The sequence below is a fragment of the Leguminivora glycinivorella genome, chromosome 4 (genome assembly GCF_023078275.1).
Source record: "Leguminivora glycinivorella isolate SPB_JAAS2020 chromosome 4, LegGlyc_1.1, whole genome shotgun sequence".
Classification (NCBI taxonomy): domain Eukaryota; kingdom Metazoa; phylum Arthropoda; class Insecta; order Lepidoptera; family Tortricidae; genus Leguminivora; species Leguminivora glycinivorella.
In genome coordinates, this window is record NC_062974.1 from 27775172 (window position 1) to 27793153 (window position 17982).

General features: G+C 35.7%; 1 protein-coding gene across 5 annotated transcripts in view; it reads left to right on the top strand.

The window, feature by feature from the left end:
- Nucleotides 1-17982, top strand: part of LOC125225178 — a 187520-nt gene that overhangs the window by 139921 nt on the left and 29617 nt on the right. For 3 of the 5 annotated variants that reach the window (XM_048128760.1, XM_048128759.1, XM_048128761.1), the window contains exon 2: nt 15080-15520. The exons of the other annotated variants lie outside the window; for them this stretch is intronic. In XM_048128760.1, the coding sequence (XP_047984717.1) occupies nt 15427-15520 (94 nt within the window). In that variant the 5' untranslated portion in view covers nt 15080-15426. The remainder of the gene's footprint in view (nt 1-15079; nt 15521-17982) is intronic. 5 annotated transcript variants of the gene reach the window in all.

Here is a 17982-nt window from a genome sequence, read left to right on the forward strand (position 1 = left end):
TTTACATACAGAACAAGGTTCAAATTCAAAATGGGAAAACTAACTGGGCCTTACGAGGTTAAGTTAATCGCTATTACTCCTAATAAATAAAATATAGTTTCATAAATAAACAAATTATTGCGTTAAATAATGTTGCATTAAAATAAACTAAAAATAATGCACCATAACAAACAATTAATTTACACATACGGCAAGTTTAATAAACCCGTGCACCCAAATATTTGTATAATTTTAAGTATTACGACAATCACACATAAATACAAAGACAGTTAAATAATATAGACTGACTTTCAGCTACTGAAAGAAGGGACTGCGGTTTACTTAACCCTTAAATCGACAACGTCCACTATACTAGACACCCCAAGTAAAAAATTCTACACCGAATATTAAAGCATATCAATACTTTTGATGTAGCGTAAGTGAATCCTTAGTTATTTTTAAGTAATTAAAAAAATATTAGAAACCAGTGGAGACCTAATATTTGTGTCAAACTCCTTCAGAACGCAGACCTTACAAGGAAGCCTCCGACTGACTGATATCGTTGCTAGTTGTTTTTATTATTTTGTATGACAGTATTATGCAGCATTTAAATATATAATATGTTTATAATTATTTAATAAGTCACAGTCTAAATAACACGAAAAGGTGTTTTTTTATGGGTATTAGACACTTGAAAAGTGCGGTGTGCAGTATTTTACCCGTTGTCAAGTTCACGATACTTTTGCTACGTCTAGTATGTTGGACATTGCCAAGTAAACGAAGATTAAAAACAATTCTTTTTTTATGATTTTTTTTATTGTAAATCATAATAATATAAGATTTTTGGATGTGTCAAAACCTCAACAATTTTGTTATTTGGTATACTACAGGTTATCGAGCCAAATGGATAAAAAAATATATTTTTACTGAGTACTTTCTTTGGTAGTCCGTTACAAGGAAGAGCCAATTTCAATATAGAAATTTCTTATGATTTTTTTGATAAAAGGCACATGCTTATAATACAAACAATCGCTTATATGTTACTGTTTCTTATGGTATTCCGCTCGTTTAATTTTATGTTAAATATATGTGTCAATAACGGGAAAAATACGATCACTTTAAAAGCTATGAAATTATGTCCCAAAAAAATTGGATGACACAAGTTTATGATATCAATTATTTTTTTATTATAGGATGTTCTTATGGAAAAAGCACAACTGTTTTATAATTAGCAAAAAAAGATATTTCATAAAAAAAACCGTATGCTGATAAAATACCGTATACTCGGCATTGTCCAACATACTGCACGACTTCTCCTAACTCGTTATGACGCCATCATTACAGCTAAACCTGGCAGCGTCCAACATACTTGACATAGGTTTTTTTCAAAACTATTATAAATATATTTTTTTAATGATTTTTCTACAAATAAAAACCACATAATAACTTCAGAAAACATATGCAACCACATTTTTTCGAGATTTTTTTTCCTTGTCGATTTAAGGGTTAAATGGTTAAATATTCTTCTTTTTAAGCGCCGCCTCAAATCTCTCAAAAGAAGGTGGTTCTCAATTCGTCTGTATTTTTTTTTTGTTTTTTTTTATTTTTTTTAATGTTTGTTCCTCGATATCTCCGTCGTTACTGGACCGATTTTAAATTTTTTTTTTTTTGATTGAATGTATATGCATACAGATTGGTCCCATTTTTCTCAGAACCCAGTTCTGATGATGGGATCCTGGAGAAATCGAGGTAACTCCTCAAATCTGAAAGGCATACATATGGTTTTGTATTTTTAAAGGAACAGCATGAATTTACGTACGGAACAGTGACATTTGGTGCAGTGGAAGTGCTGATGATGGTCAGAACGGAACTCCTCAAATCTGAACGGCACGCTTATGGTGACTTTGGTATTTTTATAAGAACAGCATGCCCTTACGTACAGAACAGTGACATTTGGTGCAGTGGAACTCCTGATGATGGTCAGAACGGAACTCCTCAAATCTGAACGGCACGCTTATAGTGACTTTGGTATTTTTATAAGAACAGCATGTACTTACGTCCAGAACAGTGACATTTGGTGCAGTGGAACTGCTGATGATGGTCAGAACCGAACTCCTCAAATCTGAACGGCACGCTTATAGTGACTTTGGTATTTTTATAAGAACAGCATGCACTTACGTCCAGAATAGTGATATTTGGTGCAGTGGAACTGTTGGTGATGGTCAGAACCGAAATACGTAATTCAACATTCGCAAGTAGCTTTCACCAGAACCCTTTAAGGCGGCGGTTTTTTTTTCTTAAAAATTATTTTGATGTTTATTCATATGACAGGTACACAATATGCTTTAAAGTATTTTTCAAAGTACACAAGTACAGTCTTAACCCACTGCTCAATAAGAAACTGAACTACTAAGAAAGCTGAGCTTAAATATTTTTGCCCTCTTCTTAAAAGGGTCAACAGTCAGGCCCCAAAAAAGGCAGTTTTTGTGAGATCAGTCGAAGCTTAGTTTTTAACTTAAACTTTGGGTACCACTGGTTGAAAGTTTGAAATTGAAAGCTTACGAGTATTATGCCGTAGGCATGGCACGTTACAACAATCTGTTTCATTCAATACGTATACCGATTTAATATGAAATTTATATTTTATCTGAGAGTAAAAGTGAGAAAACTCAACAATAACCAAACCACAGAATTAAAATTTTGGAAAACCCCCGACATAGTGGACCGATTTTCATGAAACATGGCTAAGAACACTCCCGACTAACTCAGCTTTCAAACAAAAAAAAACTAAATCTAAATCGGTTCATCTGTTCGGGAGCTACGATGCCACAGACAGACACATACAGACAGACGCCGTTTTTGCGTCGGGGATTAAAAATGCTGCAGAACGTTAATTCTTAGAACGAGACTCTCAGTCTGTATTATTATCTGTCTCTGTCCAGTAATTCGCCACCGGCAACACATAATAATCATAAATATAATAATTTGGGCATGGCGCTCGCACATGTGCGCAACGTGCAAGCTTGTGGAGTAATGTTTACGTAAGCCTCGAATCCGCACCGGCCAGCGTGGTCAAGGTTTTGGACCCCTGGGGCTATCCAGGGGTCAAGATGCAACTTGTTTTTAGCGACTTCTCTTTTATTCCAGGGTATACGTAGCCGAATGGCACAAACGCTCACGAAACGAAACGCTCGTAGATATCTATCTCTAACGCTCTTGAGTATTGGCGCGACAGAGCCAAACTACCTTTCGCGGCGTTTCGTTTTCGTTTCGCGTCGTAGAAATGCCATTCGGCTACGGGGCATGATATTACTTAACCTCTACAGTTAACCGGCCAGATAGCTACCAAAATATTTTTCCTAGAAATTTTTGTTTCTCAAAAAAAATATGAAAAAACACGATACCCACTCTACTAGTTATTTGGCTGGATAGAGAATAAAACTATTATTTGTCACATACATACATACATACAATCACGCCTGTATCCCATAAAGGGGTAGGCAGAGCACATGAAACTACTAAAGCTTCAGTGCCACTCTTGGCAAGTAAGGGGTTGAAAGAAAATGAAACTGTGTGTGTGTGTGTGTGTGTGTATTTGTCACAGTTTATTAATTTCTATTGCATTAAATAAATAAAATAAATAAATAAATATTGGGGGACACCTTACACAGATCAACCTAGCCCCAAACTAAGCAAAGCTTGTACTATGGGTGCTAAGCGACGATATACATACTTAAATAGATAAATACGTACTTATATACATAGAAAACATCCATGACTCAGGAACAAATATCTGTGCTCATCACACAAATAATTGCCCTTACCGGGATTCGAACCCAGGACCGCGGCTCAGCAGGCAGGGTCACTACCGACTGAGCCAGACCGGTCGTCATTATGCAAAAGTATTAAAGAAGTAAGACATTTTAAATAAAAATTGAAATTTTGAAAAAACCCCCGACCGCGACATAGTAGACCGATTTTCATGAAACATGGCTAAGAACACTCCCGACTAACTCAGCTTTCAAACAAAAAAAACTAAATCTAAATCGGTTCATCCGTTCGGGAGCTACGATGCCACAGACAGACACACACACAGACAGACAAACAGACAGACAGACACGTCAAACTTATAACACCCCGTCGGGGGTTAAAAACTAGTGCTTACGACAATTACTGGGATTAGAAACCGTACGGAAAGCTATGAAAATGATGATGATATTGGATGTCATATTCATTCATACCTCATTATCGTAGTTGCATTTCTTGTATGTATAACTGTGGGCATATTACTTTCGATTTAGCTGTAACCCATCAAGTACCAAACGCGTTTGAAGCGAAAGTGAAAATGCTCGTGCGCCCATATATGTCTGGGCTACCAAGATACTTGTGCAGTTGGGTAAACATAATTATATATTTCCTAATGTATGTTTGTATGTTAGTCTATTCCCTCTCATGACTGTAGTCTATTGTCATGTCATTTTACTGGCCGCTAAGCGGTCATACTAGATACCTACTGCATGGAAATAAATTTTAGAGTATAGTTGATATTTTCGTACAAAAATAACATCTGAGAAAATATCTGGTATTTGTCGTAATTTACTTAATATGTAGATATAATTAATTGTAGTTTAAACTTGGTATTTTTTTATAATTCTGGAAAAAAGCGATTGCATTTGGTACTTTGTAACCTAAATACGCTAATACGCTAGTATCATAAGTAATGTAATGTTGGAAAAATATTTGAATATAAAAGTAAGAAACAAATCAGTACCATCGATATAAGTCAAGTGAAATTAGTACAGTAAGCGTCTATCTGTCGTCTTTGTCATCATTTTTTATCCGATAGGAGGCAAACAAGCAGACAGGTCACCTGATGGTAAGCGATAACAGCCGCTCATGGACACCGGAAACACCAGAAGTGTTAGAGGTGCGTTGGTTTTAAGATGAGAAGCTCTTTTCTTGAAGGTTCAAAGGTCGAATCGAAATACCGCAGGTGACAAATGTCAAATAAGTTCATATAACCGCCACGCACGCGCCACTGTCTCACATAATAACGGTCCCAAGTAACTAGCAAGTGAAACGGCAACTTTGTAACCACATGTGAGGAAATGTAAGAGATTTCAAATAAAAAATGGGCGCGTTCAACGGAAATTGTGTGAATGTTTCATTAGTAATGCAACTCTGCTATTTTAATTGACGTAGACGCCATATCGGCTTACCGTGTGTTACTAGAGTGGCATTTGTAAGATATATTTATATATAATATATTGAAAGCTTTCCGTGTGGGAAAAGAAATATACGGCCTAATTCTACATGTTTTGTTTCTTAAAAAGATAATATAACCACAAAATTAAAATTTTGAAAAAACCCCCGACTGCGACATAGTATACCGATTTTCATGAAACATGGCCAAGAACACTTCCGACTAACTCAGCTTTCAGACAAAAAAAAACTAAATCTAAATCGCTTCATCGGGAGCTACGATGCCACAGACAGACAGACAGACAGACAGACAGACAGACAGACAGACGGACGGACGGACGGACGGACGGACGGACGGACGGACAGACGGACGGACGGACGGACGTCAAACTTATAACAGTTATAACACCCCGTCGTTTTTACGTCCTAACATAACCTCTAAAATAATTTTTTATTAAGCAGAAACGTCTGCTAACGATTCTGAACATTTTTATATTTTTAAAAATGTTCAGAATCGTTAGCAGACGTTTCTGCTTAATAAAAATTAATTTAGTATGGGTTAGCACATTGTTACTGGTGAATTCTCAATATAACTTGAGACTCCAGTGCCGTTACAAGATGTAATAGTCTGTCGGTAGATGGCGCTAGACGTCACCCCAAGACGTGTGTACAAAAAGGAAAGGCATGGAAAGATTTGCGAAGTCCGGCGTGGCTTCCGTAGCTCAATTGGTAAGAGCATTGCACGGATTGCAAAAATGGTGCGGGTTCAAGTCCCGCCGGAAGCGTAAATTTTTCCATTTTTTCCTTTAATATAAAAATAACCTCTAAAACATTTTGTCAAGTGACCATCACGTTTTTGCGTTTAGTTACGTCCATCTTCTTACTGTTTGAAATATTTTACATTGTTATTTGCTCAAATTATTGAAAAAAACAAACATAAACTCATTGTGCACTCGATCTAAATATAAAACACACATTCCAATCAACCATTCCACCATTCAAAACCATTCTGGGCATTCTGTTCTGTCACTGAGTGAATAAGTGAATGAATGGAATGAGTGAGTCGCGTTGAGACAAAATGTTACGCGCTGAGTGAGCGGCATTCCACGCAAAGTAACAATGACTGATTGTTACGCGCCGTCATATGGAAGTCGCATTAGAAGTTTCACTTCAAAAACACCTTTGACATTGACATATGCGGTCCATACCATATGCTATTGGTCCTATGTTTCAAGGTGTATGATAGGAGGAGGGAGGGGGGGGGGGGCAATTTGGCTGGGGGTAATTTCAACTAATAGAAATATTTGTTTTTTATCAAGCAGAAACGTCTGCGAGTGATATTACATATTTTTAAATTAAAGGAAAAATGGAAAAATTCACACCTCCGGCAGGACTCGAACCTGCGACCTCTGGCCTTGCGAGTCCTGCCGGAGGTGTGAATTTTTCCATTTTTCCTTTAATTTAAAAATATGTAATAGAAATATTTCCCTGTTTTGCACTATTACCTAGACAAGCGTACCTATCGTATGACTCGTTCGTATCTCCATTAAAATGGTTAAATCTGAATGTACTCCCAGTACTGTCAACATTAAGGCCACGCCACACGCTGATTACGCCACTTATATCACACTAGTTTAAGCATGTACGTGTAATACCATAAAGTAAACCTATTGAAAGCGGGAAGCATCCCTACGTAACGTGTCTTGTCCAAACACTCGCTCGCTCAAGCTTCCTTATTGTCGGTCACTTTCATTGAGATGTGCGGTAAATGACACTTTCAGTTAGCACTGGTTTGTTACTATGTTGGGCAGGGTTATTCCAAGCACTACGCACCAGTCGCAGCACGATACAGTATTAGAGATTAGAGCCCATTTGGACGGTACAAGAACTCGCATACGAGTTTCATTACATTGTGCAACAGCCAGCAATGTAACTAAAATCGCATGCGAATTCGCACGCCATCTAAATCAGGCCTTACAGCCTTCAAACCTTCGAGAAAAGAGCGTACTTACACCTATTTTAAATGCCCGCAACGCAACTCCTCCCTTCCTACCCTTGTGATGTGTGGAGTATCCGTGGTTGGCAGTGATCACTTACCATCAAGCGACCTATCTGCTCGTATTCCTCCCATCGCATAAAAAAAGCATTTCTAATCCCTGATAAAAACAGGGAGGGTTAGAGTAAATATAGCGAAACGGACAAAAGGAAACACATAACCTAACCACAAAATTAAAATTTTGAAAAACCCCCGACTGCGACATAGTAAACCGATTTTTATGAAACATGGCTAAGAACACTCCCGACTAACCCAGCTTTCAGACAAAAAAAACTAAATCTAAATCTGTTCATCCGTTCGGTAGCTACGATGCCACAGACAGACACACACACAGACAGACAGACAAACAGACAAACAGACAGACAGACAGACAGACAGACAGACAGACAGACAGACAGACAGACAGACAGACAGACAGGCGGACAGACAGACAGACAGGCGGACAGACAGACAGACACGTCAAACTTATAACACCCCGTCGTTTTTGCGTCGGGGGTTAAAAATACATTCATACATTTTATATTTCAAATATGAAAAGTGCGACTAAAACTGGAACAATTTCAAATGAAAATTAACCACTTTATCCTCTAAATTTAACTTTTTGTTCTTAAAAGTCCGACTTAATTTGAGATGGCGCTATCGAGGTCAAAAAAACGGTCACATTATCTCATTTGTAGTCTGTCTCTTTTGCACTCATGGGATGCTCAATTGCTCATACTATGTGGCAGCTTTTATTTCGCACACTTCAGCTGTCATTAAGCATAAACGAAATAATATCTGTGATGACAAATGAAATGAAATGAAAATGAAATATTTATTTTTCAATTAGGCATATTACAATGCGCATATTAACGTCAAATAAAGCTACGCCGGCTCTAACCCTACGCCTCAGCCTCGAGAAGATTTTAGTAAAGAAATGCCCAACTGTTACCACTATCATGGTACGAGTAAAAACTTGATGACAGGTGGGTGGGAATATCCCTGTTAGGTCAAGAGATATGTAATAACAAGAAATGTGACTTTTCTTTAATGCTTTCTGAAAGAGTTTTCTAGTCTGCGCAGAATCTTGTTCATGCTCGTATTTCCGGATTATTTGATTAGGAATCTGAGTTTATTTTACTTCCTTTTTAAACGTTTTTCCGATAACGTTTTCAGATTGCATTTTCTCCAACGTACGTAAAGTCTGTTGATTCTAATTGTCTTAGAACAGGTTTGCGTTGTCTTTTCTCATCTCTGATAGGTAAAAATTTGGTAATACTTAAATATAAAAATGTGCATCTCCTTCCATCAAAATCCATGAGTAGGTAACAAGGAACATCTGTGCTGAGTTTTTATTGCAAATTATAGTGGTAAATAATAGTTAGTAATAAACCCGGAGGCCAAAAGTCTTCACCTTTGATCTTTTGCATAATTACATACCTCCTCTGGTTCATACCTATTGATTTATTCAATACTAGCGTTTTTCCGCGGCTTCGCTGGCGTACTTATCTAATCTTGTTTTCCCATACAAACTTTGGACCCCCATTTCACCCCTTTAGGAGGTGAATTTTGAGCAATCCTTTCTTAGTGCTCCTCTGTCAACCGGTTACAACTCAACTTGTTATAACTTATGTTTTTTGGTCCCCGCGATACAGGCTTGCCTAAAGTTAATCATGTGGTAATAAATATTTTTCATTTTTCATTTTTTTTTTCATTTTTCATTTTCTCTACACCTTATAAGGAACCTACGTGCCATATTTGGAATCTCTAGGAGCAGCGGTTTCCGCTGTGCGTTGATATGTCAGTCAGTCAGTCAGTTTCTTCTTTTATATATTTAGACTCGTAGCTTGCAACAATTTCGTTTTCTGTCAACTCCTTAGTTGCTAAAAGTAGCACTGAAAGTATACAGGTCTGAGTATATGTACGTTAAATTGCTTCTATTTGCGTCTCTATTTGTACAAGAGAAACCTACAAATGTGGCGTCAGAAACTATCAAAAACAAATGGAAATTTGTCGGACTAATACGTTCGTATTAGAATCGTCTTTTTCCTCTACAGGGCTTAACTTTTTGATTTTATTTAATACAACAGATATTTCTATACATTAAGGTAACTGTACACTATTCCGGGATAGTAAAATGTGGTACATTATTCCGGGATACTTTGGTTTTTGTCGCTAAATTAGGAAACTATCAGTAAAATCTTAATTTAAGGCAGTATTTTATTAACTATAGATCAAATAGAACCGAAAAAGTCGATTTTCGAATATCCATCATATCTTTTGAAGCCGTGAGGTACCTCCAAACGCGTCAGTCGCAACCACGCAGTGGTTTCTATGGGCGTGTTTGACGGTGAGCTTAACGCGGCAGCGGAACTTCTTAAGGGTTTACTGTGATGCGGGTAAGTTTATTTATATTAAATTTGTATCATAATTGTCTTATAGTTATTAAAAGACATTTATATCATCTTTTCAAATTAATTTAAAGCATATTTTAATTAAAATACCCGCTCCCGGAATAATGTACACCATTTTGACGCGGTGTACATAATTGCGGGAGTATCCCGGAATAACGGAAACACAGTCCGCAATGTTTTTATGTTTTATTACTATTTGCGGTGAAGTATATTTATATATTTGATGTAAATTTATTGAGTAAAGATTACAGATTATAGTGACATAATTACGGTACATATATTTTTTAGATTTTAGTCTCATAATTGAGTACGAAATGTATACTCGTTGAGTAATACGTGCGAAATATTGGAGTGTGGCATCGACATTAAATTTGTTTTATTTCACAAAATTAAAGCACAAAGGTTACTTATTTCGATGTTTTGAGTATAATTGTTATATAATCTTCCAATGTACTAAGAAAAAAATCTTGTTTGTCTTTTAATATAGCCTTCGTTTTGACTGCCGTAATTAAGTACACGACTTTATACGAATGTATCTTATTCCGGTATGCCTATATAAAGTATATTAAAATATAAAAACACAAAATAAGGTATAGAGACCCGACTATTATGTTTTTAAACTTCCTTAGTTAGCTAAAAATCTTTATACCGCATATTGGTTTGTCCGTCAGTCAGTCTGTCCGTCTACGATTTGGCTCAACCATTATTACTACTAGAAAGCTAAAATTTACATGAGGATAATACATAATAGGATAGACATATATAAATATAAAATAGTACAAATTAGTCAGACAGTCAATCTGTGTAAGAACGGCCTATAATATTTATTTATTGAGTACTATTTATTTATATATACATACTTGAATAACGTATCACCACCATATATGTATACGGTGTAGCTCAGTGATCACCAGTACCAAAAAACTGAAATTTTCACGAGTACCGTGCAATTTTTATAACCGGCAATAGCTTCTGGATTGAAATTAAATTTTGAAAAAAAAACCCGACATTGTAAAGCGTTTTTCATCAAACATGGCTAAGAACACTCTCGACTAATTCAGCTTTCAAACGAAAAAACTAATCTAATTTGGTTCATCCATTCGAAAGCGATGCCTTAGACAGACAGTAAAACTTATAACACCCTGTCATTATATCATACAATAGTTATACCGTAAAATATCATATTTCCCATCCCACCCCAACCCATCAAAACATTGCCAATTATAAAAAATACACTCTGTATAAGCATCTATCAAAACGATATGTGCATTTATATATTTATGTAAACAATATTTTTAATTAGTTTTTTTACATTATGCTTCAACAACGTAGACTTTAAAGGTATCCCGTAATTACGTACAACGACTCCCGGAATTGAAGCCATACCAAAATTGTATCCCGGAATAATGGGCAAACTAAGGGTTAAGTAAAACAACGGTAATTTCTATAAATTTGAAGTTACGATGCAAAATAGTGTCTTAAATCCATCGTAGAAGACTCATCCTTAAAATAAAATAATTAACACGACTAGAAACTTCACATTTTTTTTACAATCCTCACTCAAAGTAGGAAACGTCTTAAGTTCCCGTAATATGGGGCAGTTACCTTAAGTACTAAGAATTTGAAACGATCATTAGCCTCTATTAAAACGAGGTTACACTTATCGCCCTTCATGACGATTCCACGAAACGACCCGAAACTAGCACACGCGATACATACGATGAATTCGTTATGTCTACTACTACAGTCAGAATCACACAATTAAATTTAAGTATATAGAAGAAACATACAAATAGATGAACTCATCTATTTGTATGGCGGCCGAGCGTGTCAGATTTTATACTGAAGTTGTTACTGGCCTGTGATTTTAAATATGTCGCAGACTCTTGAGTCTTCATAATTTTAGTGTTGTTGTAATACCACGTGAGGCATTTTTAATGTTTTTGTTGACTTCAACTTCACTTCAACAAAAATTGACGCCCGGAAGCTGCAAGGTGCGAATAAAGACGGACAACTCAGTGGATTTTACTGAGTTCATTTGACACGCTAAGTAGATACGTTTGCTTGATCTATGGTGTATATGATATTTGTGGTCAGAATCATCATTCGCTTGCCCTTATCCCAATAGGCTACTCTCCTAACTAGTCAAATCAGTTTATTTTTAAGAACTGTCAAAACGATCGGTCAAATCATTAACTTAAATATTTCTATCTGATTTATTTTTCTTCTAATTATCTGTTGCTTTATTTCGTACACTTCATAAAATATTTTATTTTAAGTACAGGAAAGTACCCTATTATTTGGGATTAGCGCAGCCTGTCTTTTTCTTTCTATCGGATCTAATTTCATCATTGGCTAGTTTCCTATACTTAAAATAAAATATTTTATGCAGTGCACGAAATAAAGCATCACATAATTAGAAGAAATATATGGACAGTAGTTATGTTTAAACATAATTTATATTTAATAAGTCAAAGAGAAAGATATAAAGTAAATGAATTGACCGTGACGTCACTCCTCAGTATTTCATATTATAGTAATTCCATATTAGCAAATCGTTTTGACGGTTCTTAAAAAGAAGCTGATTTGACTAGTAGGAAACTAGCCTATTCAGTTGCATTCGTTTCATGATCAGAATATGAAGTTAATCGTATTTTGCAAGTTTTTTAACCTTTTCAAAATTGTGCCACCCATATTAAAATAAACACATTATGTTTGCTTAATGAACCATTATGACACAGTTGAAACGGCCATTTAATTTCATTATGTTTATTACGTATCACATGTAGCCGACGCTACTAATCGAATTAAGTAATAACTATTCACCAAATCACTTATTGAAGGCCGCACGATTTAAGTAGGTAACAACTCTCTTATTTTTAACCTTATGGGTTTGTATGAAGGTTTATATTTTGTCAAATAATTATGTGGATAAATACCATCACCTGTCGAAGTTGAGTGTGTAAATAAGTGCGTAATGATCTCTGTAATGTAATGTACCATATATTTATTTTGTGTTGAAATTAAAACTTAAGGTTAAGCGAATAGACAGAAATCATAATTATTTATAAAGTTATAGCTTCTTCCCACGGCTTCGCTCGCATTCAGTTCGAGAATTGTGGAATGCTCTATACTAATTTCCATCCAAATTTCTAACCAGAAAGATACAAAATTAGCAACCGTTACTCTCCATCCCCTTAACTATCTCCACTTAAAAAATCACGTCAATTCGTCGCTCTGTTTTGCCGTGAGTAACGAACAAACAATCAGACACACACTTTCCCATTTATAAATATTAATACTAGCTTTCGCCCGCGGTTTCATGGAAACTCCCTCCCACTTTAGAGAAGGGGGGGGGGGGTTAGAAAGAAATAAAAAGTGACCTGATTTCACTCTCCATCCCTTTAACTATCTCCACTTAAAAAATCACGTCAATTCGTCGCTCCGTTTTGCCATAAAACGGACAAACAAACAGACATAGACACACACACACTAGTACGGATTGTTTGATGTTGTTTGGTTCTATGTACCATAAATAGTAAACTAAGTATGTTATAAAACCACTTAGGTTATAAACCACTTCACATTTCTATTTTCTTTTTTTTCCTTTTCCATTTTAAAAGTTTCATAAAAATGTAGTCGTTGATACCATAAATAGTAGACAATGTTATATCAAATACCAGTCCATTACCTAACCGATCACGCAGTCCCATATAACTGTAAGCACTGTTAACGCCCGATACCTTATTTTATGTGGACCGCGCTGTACCGTTGGTGTTTGACATACCCACTTACGGTAATACAGTTAACACATGTCACGTCCATTGTCTGTCGTAATACAATTATGAGGTGTTCGAAATTTAAAATCCTAAGGAACGAATACTTATTTATTTAAACTTTTATTTCACAAAAAATACCTTACCTTAAATACCTTTTAGCATTAAGTCTGCCTTTTGTAAGATATATCTTACGAAAGTCGACTTATATCACTAAATGTTGGTAACATAACCTAACCACAAAATTAAAATTTTGAAAAACCCCCGACCGCGACCTAGTGGACCGATTTTCATGAAACATGGCTAAGAACACTCCCGACTAACTCAGCTTTCAGATAAAAAAAACTAAATCAAAATCGGTTCATCCGTTCGAGCGCTACGATGCCACAGACAGACACACACACAAACAGACAGACCAACAGACAGACAGACAGACATACACACAGACAGACACGTCAAACTTATAACACCCCTTCGTTTTTGCGTCGGGGGTTAAAAATAGGATCAATTAAAATTTGCTGGCGTGGCTATATACAAACTTTTCTAGAATTGCTGACAAAAAAAAATTGGCTACGCTAATTTGGGTAAACGACGATTTGGTGCAACCGTAAGTCTCGATAGCAAACTAACTACACTAGGTACGTAACGTATAGTTCTCGCAGCGTTTAAAGCAGGTTGATCAAACCATACAATCGACAAAAGGCAATGCCTGTTATTGTTGTTAGTCGTCATCACAACACCTCGAGCAAGAATTTATGAGCCATTTCACCATTCCTCTTCAGGTATATGGAGCTGTTAGGGCTAGCACATGATTGTCGTGAGAGTAGGTATGTCGCCGCGAGATAGATGACATAAGGACTTTATCTGAGTACCCACAACACAGGCCTTCTTGAGTTTACCGTGGACCTCAGTCAATCTGTGTAAGAACGTCCTATAATATTTATTTATTTTATTTATTTATTTAAGGACAGGTAGTCTATCTCGCGGCGACATACGCTTGCGACAATCATGTGCTAACCACCCTACAGTTAAGATTAAACTTGAGATCATTGTTTAATTTATAATTAGAGAATCAACAATGTCTCGACTATCGATTTCCGATGAAATCAGTTCATTTAATCACATTCAGTTCTGTTATTGGTTAAAACGTTATACCTGAGAGAAAGTAGTTTATAAAATAAAGAACCATTGTTATGAATTACAGATCTTTATTTGGAATTGGGTAATCTTAAAGATTTTTTATTTCCGTTTTTATTTTATGCTTACCTTATTATAATGTATATAACTACGAGTAATCGTATTTAGATCTTATTTATGTATATTGTTGATTGTGGAAATGTGGAAGGAGGATGTGGGAGAGGAAATCCGAAGAAAAGGTGGATGGACTGCTTAAGAGATGATATGAAACGAATGCAAGTGAATGATGAGATGGCATCCGATAGAGAGGGATGGAAGAAAAAGATAATGCTGTGCCGATCTCAAGTATTCGGGATGAAGGCAAGCAAATGATGATGTATATTATTGTCACAGCAGTAATCGATGTTTGTTTACCTATTCATAAACATTATTTAGATACAACTCGTTATTAGTACTTTTATTAATATAGTCACAAAACCAAATAAATTAAACTCATACCACAAAACAAAACAGTAAACTTAACTATTCTCTAACAGCCAACCTCCACGACAAAAGTATAATTTTCATAGCAAAAATAAAACGTCAGTAAATCAATGTCAAAACAGTGAATAATAAAAACAGTGAATAATTATAACAGTGATGCGACAAACGACAACGTGGAACCAAGTTTTACGATAAAAATCAGTGGCGCGGTAAACGACAAATTTATCAATCTCAGTGATGTGACAATCGATGTGAGAATACCTCAGTGCTACTGATAAATGACAAATTTGACAATGCGATAAAATATAAATGACAAATTTGACACAAGAGTACGGGATGCGAGAGAAGATAAATGACAAATGTATGATGGGATAATCGAGAAACGACAAATTAATAAATAATGTGGGAATACCTTGCTGTGCTTCTCCTCGGAATTTGGCTGGGGGTCGCTATCTTCCTCTACGTTTCGTGCTACTGGCTTGAGGAGATATTGGGTAAGTTCTTAAAATTAATGTATTTAACTCTTATTTTATAGCGAGCATAGGTACATTTAAACTTGGGTGTTTATACTTCCAACGACTTCAAGAATGAAATCATATAACTCGTGCACTACTGTTTTTTTGGAATATAAATACGAGTATGTATATTCAATTTTCAAGGAATCAACATTTAGGGTTATAAATAAGGAAATAAAGGAAAAATAATTGCTTTGGGTCGGACTCGAACCTATGAGTGTCCAGTGCCCTAGCTTCAATTCAATGTTAATTATTACGTACGTACGGCAACTAAGCACTAAATGAATTGACTACCATAAGAATATTACCTTCAACTACCTAGCGACAGTGCCTAAAGTTTTCTCAATGATTCCAAATAAATTTGAGAGATAAGATAACCAATCTGTGTTTGTATAAATATCTCTACCATTTTGGAAGCAAGAAGATCCTAAATACTTCGGGTTTCACAATTTCTGTTACCTTCGAAGGAAATTGCAAGATATACCTACAAACGATTTATCAATGTCCGTTTTGGGTTAGTCGCTGGCATGCAAAGCAGTCAAGTAGGTATCATCAATATTGTTTAATTTTACACCTTTTTGCAAAGACCTTAAAGTGCTTACGTGGTCAATTAACCCTTTCGACCGCTATACGTCAACTGACGTATATAAGATAATAGCTTTTGCCCGCGGCTTCGCTCGCGTTATAAAGAGACAAAAAGTAGCTTACTTATGTCAAACAAACCGTTATATATAAAAAAAAAAAATATCAATGTCAATGTGTAAATTTTATTATTTTATCGGTTGAGGCACAGTATAACAAAGAGTACTATCGTACGGTATGGCCACTCCCGCTCCCCGCTGAAAGTGCCGCGCACCCCCTCTCGGTTACCTCACAGTTACCGCCTGTCAAAAATGCGAACAGTCGACCTGTCATATCTCACTCATACAAGTATGGTACGCGTTCACCTACACGAGCTTAGATGTGTGCTAGGAACGCGCCTCTTTCATATATTTGATCGCCAGTGTCCGAGATGTGGTTGAGGATCACAATGTGAGATGAATTGATTAAATGAGCATTTTTGCCAATTTTTTTTTTTTTATTGTTTTAGGAAATTTTAGGTCAATTGTACCTACTCAGAATCACGAGTACTTTCAATCTCACTGGGAGACAAAAAGTGTCCCAGAATTTCCATACATTTTTGGTGCTTTCCTCTTTTGTTACCCCATACAACATGTACGGAAAATGGTAACAAAATAAGAAAAAATCGTATGGGACAATTTTTTTAACTACTATTAAAATTGAAAAGGCTAGTAATTCTGAGTAGAAATAGCATATTTTTTTCAAAAATATCACACTTCATAAAAGTGGCAAAAAAAAAAAGAAATGCTCAAATAACACATGGATTTAGCCAGTATCTGATGAGTTAAATAGAATGGAAATTAAAGACATTTTGACTACAAGGTTTGTTTACATTGTTCACAAATTTTATTGACGGCGACTTTAGTAGTTGCGGACCGGCGTTCTGGCAAACCAAAATGGAGAAGGCGGAATAATTTGGACGCTTTCTTTCCAAAATGGAAGGGAAACGCCGATGAAATAATCGAGCAAAAAAAAATAGAGGAGGCCATTGCCCAGCAGACGAACACTGAAAGAGGCTGGAAAATGTAATTTCATTTATTTGCATTATCAGGTACATTACAATACATCGATGTTATTCCTAAAGTAGGAGGTACATGATACCCAGTCAGGGCATTGCAAAAACATCTTAAATACTAAGTTTATATAAATATTGTCATTATCATGCATTAAAAGAAAAAAAATATGTAAGAATTAAGTTATTATTAAATACTAAATACACATTCAATATTAGCAACAATTAAGATAACAATTATACAATATGTCAGCAATATTTATATTTATTATAATTATGCACACACTTATTGGCTAGCTATTGACGAGAATAGTCTAATATCAATCATCCTGTATTCATGGCTTGGTGTTCAAGCGGTTCAATTAAAAGCTTTAATACCACCATCGCTGTACTATTAGGTTTATGTAAGTATTAATTAACTGGTTTTAAATGCGCCTTGACACATAAATGTCAGTCAATTATATAATTTCAACAAGTGAGCGAAATAAATTAAATATGTACTGGCCTTGTGTGTCCCTTGAAAAGTAGCCATGGCGAGGAAAATGGATAAACCAGTAGGTGCAAGGGTTTTCAGTTCAGTTTCAGTAGGGGCAAATGCAAAGTTTTAAAAAAAGAATGTGTTTGGTGGTTGGAAGAGTCTTCTAGACTTAGGTATTTTGTTAGGCTCGGAACTTTAGAACAAATTCTGTGATAATCCGATATTTTTTTGGAAAATAGTTAACTTCTATAAGTTTAATGTACGCTTACGTACCTACCTACCCATTTAGAAGCTGATATTTTTTGTGAATAAGTATATTAAATTATGGAA